The following is a 13,396-nucleotide window of genomic DNA, read 5'->3' on the forward strand; positions in this document are numbered from 1 at the left end:
TAAATTAACTATTTTTATAGCCCTTTTTTAAGCTTTATTTTTATTTATTTATTTGAGAGAGAGAGAAAGAGGCAGAAGAGAGTGAGAGACAAAGAATGGGCGTGCCAGGGCCTCCTGCCACTGCAAAGGAACTCCAGAGGCAAGCGCCCCCTTGTGCATCTGGCTTATGTGGGTCCTGGGGAATCGAACCGAGGTCCGTTGGCTTTGCAGGCAAACGCCTTAACCGCTAAGCCATCTGTCTAGCGTTGTCTTATTTATCTTAGGATGTCCTTGCAGGCTGACCTTCACCTTGTTGGAGAGTCAACCCAGAGACGTGAAAACCGAGGCAAGCTGAAGTTGAAGGCATCGCGCTGCCGCGGCTGCAGAAGAGAACCACCTGATTTCTCAGAGTCACCGGAACGTCTACCTGAGCCTACGAGGGACAAAAGGTCCAGGCACAGCGCCCTGACAGCAGAGGACCGCCGCCGCCACCACCTCCCCAAGGGACGCTAGGCACAGACGCGTCCCTAAGCCGGGCAACCTGCTCAAACCGCCAATTTCAAACTTCCAAGACCTTCCCTGAAAGGTTTGCCCTTCCCTTTTTCCTATTGGTCGCGAGTCAAAGGGAGAAGTCATTTGATTGGCTTTCGCCTTCACTTCCTCCATCCCCTTTAAGGACCTGGGCGGGCCCTGGGTGAGGCGCAGCTGTCGATCCTCGAGTGGCGAGCGCTGATTGGTCTAGGCGCGGCCGAGTCCCGCCCGCTCTGTTGCGCCGGTTCAAACGCGGCGGCGGGAGGCGCGGGGCGGAGCGGAGCTCAGGGTGGCGGCGTCGGCGGAGCGTGAGTCTGTCCTCGCCACCCCCGGTCCTCCCGATTTCCCCATCCTGGCACCCTTGGGGGAGGGTGTCCTCCATCCATCAGCCTCGGGGAGAGGTGGGGGGCAGCCCTGCATCCGGAAGCCCCAGGCCGGGGGTCGGGAGCTGGCCGTGCGCGCGCCCGCGGTCCCTCGTGTGCCCTGGATGCCCCTCTTTGCCCCTTGCCAGCTTCTCTGTGTCGGTGTCACCTTAATCTCTCGGTTCCAGGGTCCTCATACCCTTCCTCGCTCACCCAGCGCATCCTACCAGACCCCTCTTCATTGCTGTCCTGTCGCCCCGGTCTTCCGGCTGCGAGGCCCGGCCCAGTCTTGGCTGTCCCCTTTCACAGATAATTTGCATTTTCTTTCTCTAGATATTCTCAAGGCTTGCTGGTCCTTCTCTATCCAGGGTTTTATTTATTTATTAATTTATTTTTGCGTGCTCCAACTTGTGCGTCCGGCTTTACATGGGTACTGAGGAATCCAACCCCAATTGTTAGACTTTGCAGACAGGCGCCTTAACCATTGAGCCATCTCTCCTGCCATTCCCCAACACCCCCAGGTTTTGATTCACATGTTACCTTCTTAGGCTTACTCTCTGATCACAGTTAAAAATTTCACCCTCTCCTCTGCCCCACCCTAATTACCTTTACCTTGTCTCCCCCCCACACACCTTATTTCATTCATTCACTCAACTAACTACTGTGTGGGCTTTTTAAGTGGGGGATAAACATCCCCACCTTTCTGGAGCTTAAGTTGAGGGGAGAGCCCAGATTCCAAGCAATCAGTACCTCGGGCCTTACTCATGTGAGGCAAGTGCTCTTGAACTGTATCCCAGACCTTTTTATTTTAAATTAATTAATTTATTTGTGAAGGGGGAAGATAATAGAATGGCACATCTTGGCCTCTAGCCCCTGCAAACGAGCTCCAGCTGCGTGTTCCACCTGGTGCATCTGGCTTATGTGGGTCCTAGGGAATCAAACCTAGGTCCTTTGGCTTTGCAGGCAACCACCTTTACTACTAAGCCATCTCTGCAGCCCTCAGATCCCTTTTTACTTTGTAGTTTGAGGTGGGGGTCTCACTAAGTTACCTAGGCTGCCCTTGAACTCACTGTGTGGTCCAGGCTGGTCTTGAAATTGCCATCCTTTCTGCCTTAGCCTCTGTGATTACAGGCCCACTCCTCCAGGCTACATCGCTTCCTGTTAGGCCGAGCTTCCTGAAACCAGGCTGGTGTGTGATCACTACCTCCCAGTCCTGATGTCTTGAAAGAGAATGGGATCAGATAAGCTCTTCCTGTGTCAAGTCTCAGCAAGCACTTGACCTCTTTCATTGCCCTTGTAGCACCAGCCGAGAGATGTTGAAGTTCAAGTATGGAGCCAGGAACCCTGTGGACGCTGGTGCCCCCGAGCCCATTGCCAGCCGGGCCTCCAGGCTGAATCTCTTCTTCCACGTAAGGAGCTACTGTTGTGCTCACCTGTACTTGTAACCGCCTTTGGTTTTAGTGTAGGACCCATACTGGTGTTCCATTCGATGTTTTGTCAAATAGAATAGTTCTGTGCATAAGTCTCTATGCAGAGGAGGAGAGATAGCCAGACTCGCCCGGGGCGCACAGCTGTCATCCTTTATGCTCTAAGCCTTGTCCTTTTACTTTGAAATAAACAAGGACAAAGGTACTTGTGGTTACCTTCTCCTTGCGGGCACAAAGCACCCCGCCAAAAGCAGCTGATGGGAGGAAATTTTTTTTTTTTAAATTTTGGTTTATAGTTTCAAGGGGAAGCTTCATGATGGCAGGGGAAAGGATGGCATGAGCAGAGGCTGGGCATCACCTCTGCCACAGCGGGTGAAAAGCAGCAGCTAAAGAGTGAGCTGAACTCTGGCCAGGCTTGGCTATATAATACCCCTAAGCCTGCCCTTAGGCAGCCCTCCAGCAAGACTCCATCTACCCGATTACCATCAGCTGGAGACTATTCAAAACACATGAGCAGGGACCTCTGATTCAAACCACCATAGTACTTTTTTATCTATACAAAAATTTTAGTTAAAAAAAAATCTTTTTAAAAATTTTATTTTATTTATTTTTTTTGAGGCAAGGTCTGTAATGGGGAAATTAGGGTTCTGGGGTGCTTCTTGGAACTCCAAACCCTGAGTTCATATCTTCAAGTTAACCAAAGAATTGGCAATTCCAGATTCAGTAGAATGATTTTTAAACTACCACATTTTATTCAGATTTTACAAAGGAGTGCAGAAAGGGGAAGGCTGGGAGGTAAGGGGAGATAAAGTGGGGAGAAGAGAGGTACACCACGTAGAGCCCCAAAGCCCATGTGGGCCACGTGTAGCACAGGAGTCCATGTGACCAGATGCGGATCTGGGGAAAAAAGTGTGGCCAAAAAAAAAAAAAAAAAAAGCTCAAGGAGCTCCTGCCATGTGGGGAGCTGGAGGAGATAAAGAGCCCATGTGGAGACTAAGGGCTAGGGGGCCCAGCCAAGGGAAAAATTCACCCACAGCTGGAAGTTCCCAAGTGATCAGAGAGAGTGAGAGAGCCTGCCTTCTCCTTGCAAAGATATTTATAACCTTAGGGTGGTGGGACAGAGAGAATGGGCATGCATGCCAAGGCCTCCCAGCCAGGCAAACGAACTCCTGATGTGCATGCACTCTGTGCATCTGGCTTATGTGGGTCCTAGGGAATCGAACCTGGGTCCATTGGTTTCGCAGGCAAGTGCCTTAACTGCTAAGCCATCTCTCCAGCCCCTTTTTATATTAATTAATTAATTTTTTGTTTGTTTTTTGTTTTTTGAGGTACAGTCTCACTCTAGCTCAGGCTGACCTGGAATTCACTATGAAGTCTCAGGTTGGCCTTGAACTCATGGCGATCCTCCTACCTCTGCCTCCCGAGTGCTGAGATTAAAGCCGTGCACTACCATGTCCGGCAATTTTTTTTTTTTTTTTTAAATTGTTTATTATTTTTATTAATTTATTTGAGAGTGACAGATAGAGAAAGAGGCAGGTAGAGAGAGAGAGAGAGAGAGAGAGACAATGGGCGCACCAGGGCCTCCAGCTACTGCAAACGAACTCCAGATGTGTGTGGCCACTTATGCATCTGGCTAACGTGGGTCCTGGGGAATCGAGCCTCGAACCGGGGTCCTTAGGCTTCACAGGCAAGCTCTTAACCGCTAAGCCATCTCTCCAGCCCCTTTTTATATTAATTAATTAATTTTTTGTTTGTTTTTTGTTTTTTGAGGTACAGTCTCACTCTAGCTCAGGCTGACCTGGAATTCACTATGAAGTCTCAGGTTGGCCTTGAACTCATGGCGATCCTCCTACCTCTGCCTCCCGAGTGCTGAGATTAAAGCCGTGCACTACCATGTCCGGCAATTTTTTTTTTTAACCTCTGTTCTTATAAGATAACTTTTCTTGCCCATGATGTCTTTCATCTTTTGGTAGTCTAGTCTGGGCTTTTTAATTTTTTTTTGTATGTTTGCTAAACTATTTTCCATTCTGTGGGTCATGTTGCTTGTGTGGCAGCTGTTCACATTTGTTCTACAGTGGTAGCGCAAGAATAGCCATGGACAGTATGTGAATGAATGAATGAGTGTGGCTGTGTTCCATGAAACTGGATAAAAACAGGTGTTGGGGGCAGGCTGTCTTTGGCCCGTGGGCTGTAGTTTGGAGCCTAAACTTCTGTCTGTGGCAGCTGGCTTCTCACAGAGGCCGAAGCAGAAGCTGCTAGGCTTCTTAAGGACCCACCCTGAACGGGCACTGCTTCCCTTGTGCCACATCCTGTCAGCTGCTGTGAGTCAGGTGGCACTGGTTCATTGCAGGTAGATGCTAGATATTGAAGAGAGGAGTGGCCCATTGCCTAGAGTTGGAGGACCTGTAGGTTGCTATATTTTTTAAAAAAATTAATTTAAAAAATTTTACCAATGTTTTTATTATTTATTTATTGGAGTGAGAGAGAGAGAGAATGGTCACGCCAAAGCCCCTATTTATTTATTACAGAGAGTGAGAGAGAGAGAATGGGTGCACCAGGGCCTCTAGCCACTGCAAACAAACTCCAGATGCATGCGTCACCTTGTGCGTCTGGCTTACGTGGGACCTGGGGAATCAAACCTGGATCCTTAGACATTGTAGGCAAGCACCTTAACTGCTAAGCCATCTCTCCAGCCCTATTTTTTAAAAATATTTATTTATTTGCAAGCAAAGATAGAAGACAGAGAGAATGGGCATGCCAGGGCCTCCAGTCATTGCAGACAATCTCCAGATGTACATTGTATTAGGGAATTGAACCAAGGTTATTAGGCTTTGCAGGCAAGCACCATAACTATTGGGCCATCTCTCCAGCCCTCTTTGTCTTTGTTTTTTTAAAAAATATTTTATTTTTGTTTATTTATTTGAGAGAGAGAGATACAGAAATAGGCAGGTAGACAGAGAGAATGGGCGCGCCAGGGCTTCCAGCCACTGCAAACGAACTCCAGATGCATGCACCCCCTTGTGCATCTGGCTAACGTGGGTCCTGGGGAGTCGAGCCTTGAACCGGGGTCCTTAGGCTTCACAGGCAAGCGCTAAACCTCTAAGCCATCTCTCCAGCCCCTGTTTGTTTGTTTGTTTGTTTGTTTGTTTGTTTGTTTGTTTGTTTGTTTCAAGGTAGGGTCTCACTCTAGCCCAGGCTGACCTGGAATTCACTACGTTGTCTCAGGGTGACCTTGAACTCAAAGTGAGCCTCCTACCTCTGCCTCCCGAATGCTGGGATTAAAGGCTTGTGCCACCACACCCGGCTCCTCTTTGTCTTTTAACTTTATCCTATTTTTTTGAGACAGGATCTGCCCCTTTGACTGGTCTTGAATTTGTAATCCTCCTACACCAGACAACCAAGTCCTAGCATTGCACGTGTTTGCCACCGTGCCTGGCTGGTGTGACGTCTTAAGTCTCCTTCTCCTACCTCCTTTGCTTAGCTGTCTCTGCAGAGAAACCACCAACCATCCATGGCCTTGTACGCACTAGACCAGGCCCTGTAGGTTCAGGCCTTGTGAGGTACTAGTGGATATAAATGACTCAAGCAGGCCCGGTTGCAGACTGCAGGTCAAGTCTGCAGTCAGCTCCAGACGTAGCTCTTGCCATGGAGGGCCATGTCACTTAGCTCTGGCTCAGAGCCACTGGGCAGGAACATGGGAGAAGACTGTGGATCTGCTAGTGTTTCCAGAGAAGCCAGACGTGTGTGTGTGTAATCTGATTTTTAAATATTGGCAGATAATTGAAATTACTTTAAACAGTACAGGCCAAACAAAACATGTTTGTGGGCTACACACAGTCTGCCAGTTTGTAATGGATCCTCTAACTGTAGCTTATCATGGAAAAATTCGGGCCAGACACATGAAAGACGTCACCTTCAGCGTTTCTCATTGCAGAGGCATGGAATTGTGGCAGAACATGCATGCTTCTGAGTCAGTGTGCCCACGAATCTTGGACCAGTAAGAATGAAGCTCTTTTCGTATGAATGGAGCACTCTGTGACATTGTCCTTCCCAGGTGTGGCCACGAGAAACCCACAGCAATGGCATCGTACAAATAATAATCACTTAATGGCCGTCAGTTGTCACTCGAAAGGATGAAGCTGCAGACTTGGGCTGCTAGTGTGTCGTGAGCAGTTAGTTGAGTTGGAGGCTTGTAATTGACTCTGCGTGGATGGTATTGATCAAAGCTTTTCGTTATTGACGATGTCTCCATCTGCTGTTGGCTGTTTTTAGGGGAAACCACCCTGGGTGACTCAACAGCAGATGTCTGCTCTTTCCCGAGAAGGGATATTAGATGCCCTCTTTGTTCTCTTCGAGGAATGCAGTCAGCCTGCCCTGATGAGGATTAAACACGTGGGCAACTTTGTCCGGAAGTGTAAGTTTGGGGAACTTGTTTTTGGCAACCATCCTGACAGAGAAATCTAGGAGGATGCTGGAAGTGGGAGGCTGGGTTGGTGGTTGGTGGTAGTGGGTTAAAAACTCTGGTCTGCATCATAAGAGGAGGGAAGGATCATGGCATCCAAATAGAGGAGAGACTTAATGAGATGGGAAGTGGATGTGATGGAGAATGGAATATCAAAGGGGAAAAGGGGGGGAGGGATATTTTTTATAATCATGGAAAATGTTTAATAAAATTAAGGGAAAAAAAACCTCTGGGGCTGGAGGGATGGCTAAGCATTTAAGGCATTTGCCTGCAAAGCCAAAAGATCCAGGTTCAATTCCCTTAGGAACCACGTTAGCCAGATGCACAAGGGGGTGCACACATCTGGAGTTCATTTGCAGTGGCTGGGGTCCCTGGTGTGCCCATTCTGTCTCTCTCTCTCTCTCATTCATCCCGCCTTTCTCTGTCAAATAAATAAATAAATAATAAAATATTAAAAAGAAAACAAACCTCTGGTCTGGGGTTAGAGAGATGGCTTAGCAGTTAAGCACTTGCCTGTGAAGCCTAAGGACCCAGGCACCATTTCCCAGTACCCATATAAGCCAGATGCACAGGTGACACATGCATCTGGAGTTTGTTTGTGGTGGCTGGAGGCCTTGGGATGCCCATTCTTTCTCTCTCAATCTCTCTCAAAGTAAAAAAATATTTAAAAAATCTGGTGTGAATGAGACAGACCCAAGGTCATGTACAAATTACTCCTGTTGTAGTTGGGAGATGATGTAAGTGGAACATGTGCCACTTTGTGCTTCTGGCTTATGTAGGTACTGGGGAACTGAACCTGGGTCCTTAGGCTTCACAGGTAAGTGCCTTAACTGTTAAGCCATCTCTATGCCCTATATAACTTAAGTTTTTTTTTTTTTTTTTTTTAGTAGAGAGAGAGAGATAGAAGTGGCATGCCAGGGCCTCAGCCGCTGCAATGTAACTCCACATGTTTGTGCCACCTAGTGTGCACACGCAACCTTACACTTGTGTCACTTTGTATGTCTGGCTTATGTGGGATCTAGAGAGAGATCAAACATGGATCCTTAGGCTTTGCAGGCAAGTGCCTTAGCCACTAAGTCATCTCTCTAGCCCTGTAACTCCCCTTCTTTTTTTTTTGAAGTAGGATCCCACCCTAGCCCAGGCTGACCTGGAATTCACTATGTGGTCTCAGGGTGGCCTCGAACTCACACAGTGATCCTCCCACCCCCACCTCCCAAGTGCTGGGATTAAAGGTGTGTGCCACCATGCCTGGCCCTATAACTTTTTTTTTTTTTTTTAATTTTTATTAACATTTTTCATGATTATAAAATATATCCCATGGTAATTCCCTCCCTCCCCACCCCCACTAACTTTTTTTTTTTAATGAAGAAAAAGAGAGAAGACAGAAGGAGCTAGGGTCTATGAATTTCATAGATCAGCTGACCTTGACCCTGTTCCTGATGTTGACTCTGCATGGTGGGGAAGCCCACTGCTGGCATTCTTTTTACTCTGTTATGACTGTTTTCCAACTAGTGGTCAATCTACCCTACAGTGTTTCTTGGTGCAACGTCTAGAGACATTTTTGGTTGTCACAGCTAGAGGCAGGCAAGGGTTCGGCTGGCATCTGTCTCAAGGGTGAGGTAGAGGTGGTGGTAAGAGCCCAGGGTCAGTCCTGCACTGGGCCAAACTACCTGGCACACCACGTCAGTAACACTGCATTTGAGAAACTCTGCCTTACCACCTTACTCTTGGATGGAAAAGATTGTCATTATGTTACCTCCTGGGCTTGTGGGCTGATTGGATACAGCTGGTCATTCTTTTGTCCTATACACATTGGCTGAGTTTGCAGTTGTCTGCAGTTCTTCTGGGCTGGGAATGTTCCAGATGGTTCATTCAGTGTCTGGAGCTCTGGCTGGAAGGCTGGCACATGAGGCAAGCTGCCACAGGAAGGGTTGATATCCAGTTGTAAACCAGGCTTTCTTGGGCCGTGACATGTCTCTGCTCTCCCTCTATTCACAGCATTTGGATGCTTGTCATAGAGATCATAGGCTCTGCAATGCCTAAAATCTCATCTGGCCTTTTAAGAAAAAGGCATGCTGCCCCCTGACCTGTGTGGTCTCTAGCTGGGCCTCTAGCCAAGACTTTCCTCACAGAAACTCAGAGTTTCTCAGGGCCCGGCAGTAGAAGCTGATAGGCTTCTTGGAGGCTTTGTTCCAGGGAAGACACAGGGTGCCTTTGGCTGCTGTGTTAGTCAGCTTTCTGTTACTGTAACAGAAAAACCCAAGGTGACTGGAAAGGGGGAAAAGTTCATTTTGGCTCGTACTTTGGTTGGTTGGTCAAGTTGCTTCTGGGCCTGTGGTTAGGCAGCTGCTCCTCATGGCAAGAGTGTTTAGTGGAGAATGTGTTTTCATCATGGCCAGAAAGAGTGAGTGTGAGTCAAGGTCCTACTATGGCCTTCAAGAGCATGCCCCCAGTGACTGAATGACCTCCTACCAAGCTCCACCCCTTAAAGAAGGTGGCCTCGGGTTGGAGAGATGTCTGAGAGGCTAAGGCGCTTGCCTGCAAGGTCTAAGGTCCCACACAAGCCAGACGTACAAGGTGACGCAAGCACAAGGCTGCGTATGTGTCTGGAGTTTAATTGTAGTGGCTGGAGGCCTTGGTGTGCCAATTCTCTCTCATCAAAAGTTCCAAACAAAAAAAAAAGGTATCCTTTGCTATCTATGCGGCACCTCTGTGTGTTCTCTATACCTCAGCGAAAGTGAGGGTTTTCAATTCGTTTTTTAAAATTTATTTATTTGCAAGCACAGAGATTGAGAGAAGAGAGACAGACAGAGAATGGGCTCTCCAGGGCCTCTAGCCACTGTGAACGAACTCCAGATGCATGCGCCACCTTGTGCAGCTGTCCTGCGTGGGTTGTGGGGAATTGAACCTGGGTCCTTTGGCTTTGCAGGCAAGCACCTTAACCACTAAGCTATCCCTCCAGCCCCTTGTGGTGACTTTTATTGTGACAGACTGCCTGGCAGAAGCAACTTCAGGAAAGAGGAATTTATTTTGGCTCATGGTTTGAGAGGATACAATTCATCATGGCTCCATGATGCTGTTCATAGTCAATGTTACTAGGCTGTTCTTGGCAATTTGAAAGTCCCTGAATTTGGGGGCTTGGGGAAATGGCTCAGTGGGTAAAGTGCTTGCTGTGCAAGGCAGAGGTAGGAGGATCACTGAGTTCGAGGCCACCCTGAGACTACATAGTGAATTCCAGGTCAGCTTGGGCTAGAGTGAGACCCTACCTCGAAAAACAAAACAAAACAAAACCAAAAAAAAAAATAAAATAAAATAAGGTAGGGAGAGCAACTGAGGAAGATCCCTGATGTGAATGAACCTCTGGCCTCTCCATGCACACACACCAAGCACAGGAGTACCCACATACACATATGTGCCCACACACTTCCAGGAGTAGCTTGTGGCCGCGGCAGTGGAGCTGCTTGTCACAAGGTGCGGACCAGGCTGCGGAGCACTGTGGCAGTCAGCTTTGCATTACTAGCAGAAGTCTCCTGACCAAGAGCAGCTTGTGGGAGAAAAGGGTTTATTTTGGCTTACAGACTCAGGGGAAAGCTCCACGATGGCAGGGGAACACAATGGCATGGATAGAAGGTGGATATCACCTCCTGGCCAACATCAGGTGGACAACAGCAGCAGGAGACCCTGGCAAGAGGAAGCCAGCTGTAACACTCACAAGCTCGCTTCCAACAGTACACTGCCTCCGGGAGTCTCCAATTCCCAAATTGCCACCAGCTGGGGACCCAGCATTCATTACATTTAAGGTTATGGGAGACACTTGAATTAAACCACCACAGGCAGGTTGTAATCCTCAAGGCTTGTCCTCCAGTAACCTACTTCCTCCAGCTTGGCCGTACCTCCTAAAGGTTCTGTTGCCCTCCCAAAACCATGTCACCAGCTTGAGACCAACACATGACCAATGGGGACCATTTCACATTGCAACCTGAAATGACCTTCAGTATTTTTTGTGGACCTCAGCTGTGAAAAGGGGAGCATGCCTAGATAGCCCGGCTGAGAATGAGTTAACACAGACCAGGCCTGTCCTGTGGTCTGGCACTGTGGGGACATGAATTTCACTCAGCACTAATATCGCTAACCATCCTCAGTGATTAATTCATTGTTTATCTTTACCATGTCCTTGAGGCTTTATTCTGTGTGTGTTTGGATACACTTTTGAATATGTAAATTCTCAAGTAGGAAGTGGTGGTGTATGTGTGTGTGTGGGGTGGGGGGGAGAACTCAAAGGACATGATGAGCTGACTCCTCTTGATACCCTTATGGGTGCTTAAAAGCAGTCAGTCATTAAGAAGTGTTCAGTAATCATGGGGCTAGGTGTAGTGGAATGTAGACTTTTTTTTCCCCCTCTAGTAGAACCCTCCTCCAGGGAACTGTTTCATAGTTTTGGAGAGGCTCCCTGGTGAGCTCCGTGAAGAGGCCGTGATTGAAGTCTGATGATTACATTAGTCCTCCCGACCCTCCCTTTCCCCTCCACGCCTTGTGCTTCTGGTTTGGAATGTCAGCTCGTCTTTCCGTGGGGAGGAAGGGCCGTCAGCTGCTACTGCCGCAGTTCTGAGTCTTCCCATGGGAACGGGGCTTTTCCTTGGGGATTGCGAGAGGAACTGGCTTAACTAGCTTAACCATGGGGACGTGTCATGAGACATGCATTGACAGTGACTTAGTCATTGTATGGACGTCAGAGTGCGTCTGTGCAGACTTAGGTGGTGTAAGTCAGACACTTGATATGCGTGTGCGTGTGTGCGTGCGTGCGTGCGTGTGTGTGTGTGTGTACACATGTGCATGTGGAGGCCAGGGGAGAATGTCTGGTGTTTTCCTCTGTTGCTCATCTCTGTCTCCTTGAGATGGGGTCTCTTGCTAAACCTGGAGCTGTCTATTTGATCATACCACTTGACCAGTGAGCTCCAATGAGTCTCTGGTGCCCACAAGACTGAGGTAGTAGGTGTGTGTGGCCATGTCAGCTGTTTGTATAGGTGCTAGGGAGTCAACAGTCAAACTTAGGTTGGGTGCGGTGGTGCATGCCTGTAATCCCAGCACTTGGGAGGCAGAGGTAGGAGGATTGCTGTGAGTTCGAGGCCACCCTGAGATTACATAGTGAATTCCAGGTCAGCCTGGGCTAGCGTGAGACCCTACCTAAGGGGGGGAAAAAAACAACTAACTTAGGCAAGTAGGTCTTTTTAGGCTTTTTATGCTAACACAGCAAGTACTCTCTTAACTGCTTATCCATCTCTTCAGCCTCTAGCCTCCTCTACTAAAATATATTCTTCATATTATTTTTTAAAAGTTTTTCTGTTTTTATTTACTGGAGAGCGACAGACAGAAAAAGAGGGAGGGAGAGAGAGAATGGGTGCACCAGGGCCTCTAGGTACTGTAAACGAACTCCAGATGTGTGCGGCCCCTTGTGCATCTGGCTAATGTGAGTCTTGGGGAATCAAGCCTTGAACTGGGGTCCTTTGGCTTCACAGGCAAGCGCCTAACCACTAAGCCATGTCTCCAGTCCTCTTCATACTCTTTTAAGTGACCCATATAATTGTATACACTTGGGGTACAGTGTGATGCTTTAATGTGTGCTTCTTTTTAAAAAAACTGTTTATTTATTTGAGGGGGAGCAGACAGAGAGAGGGCACACCAGGATCTCCAACCATTGCAGATGAATTCCAGATGCATGTACCACCTTGTGCATCAGTACTTGGGAATTGAACCTGGATCCTTACGGTTCGTAGGCAAGCACTTTAGCTGCTGAGCTGTCTTTCCAGTCCACATGCTTTTATTTATTTATTTTTAGTTTTCTTGAGGTAGGTTCTTGCTCTACCCCAGGCTGACCTGGAATTCACTTGTATTCTCAGGGTGGCCTCAAACTCTCTGCAATCCTCCTACCTCTACCTCTTGAGTACTGGGATTAAAGGTGTGTGCTGCCATGCCTGGCACCACATGCTTATTTTTAATGTATAATGATTAGATCATGGCAGTTGGTATCCATCCCATTGAACATGTCTGTGCCAGCATCATCACACACATGATAATGGCAGTGTACTGCAAAGTCAGGCTCCATTATCACTAGGTGATAAAATTTTTTTTAGCTACATTATAATCCTATTGAATCCCCATCCTATATGCTGTTACTGTCTGAACGTCGTCATCGTGGCGAATGGTGATGCTCTTACGTCTCAAGGGTCTGTAATGATGTCTGCCATGTCCTAGATGCTCAGTAACTATCTGCTGAATGATGCTGAATTGCTCAGTAAACAAAATAAGTGGCAATTAGTACAATATCATATGATTTGTGTGAAAGTAAGCCAATATAATATCAAGAAACATACTTTAAAAACAATCTCTGTGTGTAGTTCACGTGTGGGTAGTGGGGCCTGTATGTGTCATGGTGCGTGTGTGGAGGTCAGAGGACAAACTCTGGTGCTGGTCCTCACCTTGCACCTTGTTTGACATGCTTATGTCAGGCAGGCTGGCCTGTGAGCTTCCAAGGACTCCCTCTCCCTTCCCGTCTCTGCACAGGAACATCAGGATCACAGGGCTTTGCTAATGTTTGAGCTTTATGTGGGTTCTGGGGATTTGAACTTAGGCTGTCC

General features: G+C 47.8%; 1 protein-coding gene across 7 annotated transcripts in view; it reads left to right on the forward strand.

The window, feature by feature from the left end:
• Positions 1 to 781: 781 nt before the first annotated feature.
• Cit (citron rho-interacting serine/threonine kinase) overlaps positions 782 to 13,396 on the forward strand; it is a 226,811-nt gene continuing 214,196 nt past the window's right edge. For 4 of the 7 annotated variants that reach the window (XM_045132093.1, XM_045132092.1, XM_045132096.1 and 1 more), the window contains exons 1-3: positions 783 to 818; positions 2,173 to 2,281; positions 6,572 to 6,713. In XM_045132093.1, coding sequence (XP_044988028.1) covers positions 2,186 to 2,281; positions 6,572 to 6,713 — 238 coding nt within the window. In that variant the 5' untranslated portion in view covers positions 783 to 818; positions 2,173 to 2,185. Of the gene's footprint in view, positions 819 to 892; positions 912 to 2,172; positions 2,282 to 6,571; positions 6,714 to 13,396 lie in introns of those variants that run through there. The other 3 variants (XM_045132089.1, XM_045132091.1, XM_045132090.1) reach the window with 2 other exon arrangements.

This window comes from Jaculus jaculus, chromosome 13 (genome assembly GCF_020740685.1).
Source record: "Jaculus jaculus isolate mJacJac1 chromosome 13, mJacJac1.mat.Y.cur, whole genome shotgun sequence".
Taxonomy (NCBI): domain Eukaryota; kingdom Metazoa; phylum Chordata; class Mammalia; order Rodentia; family Dipodidae; genus Jaculus; species Jaculus jaculus.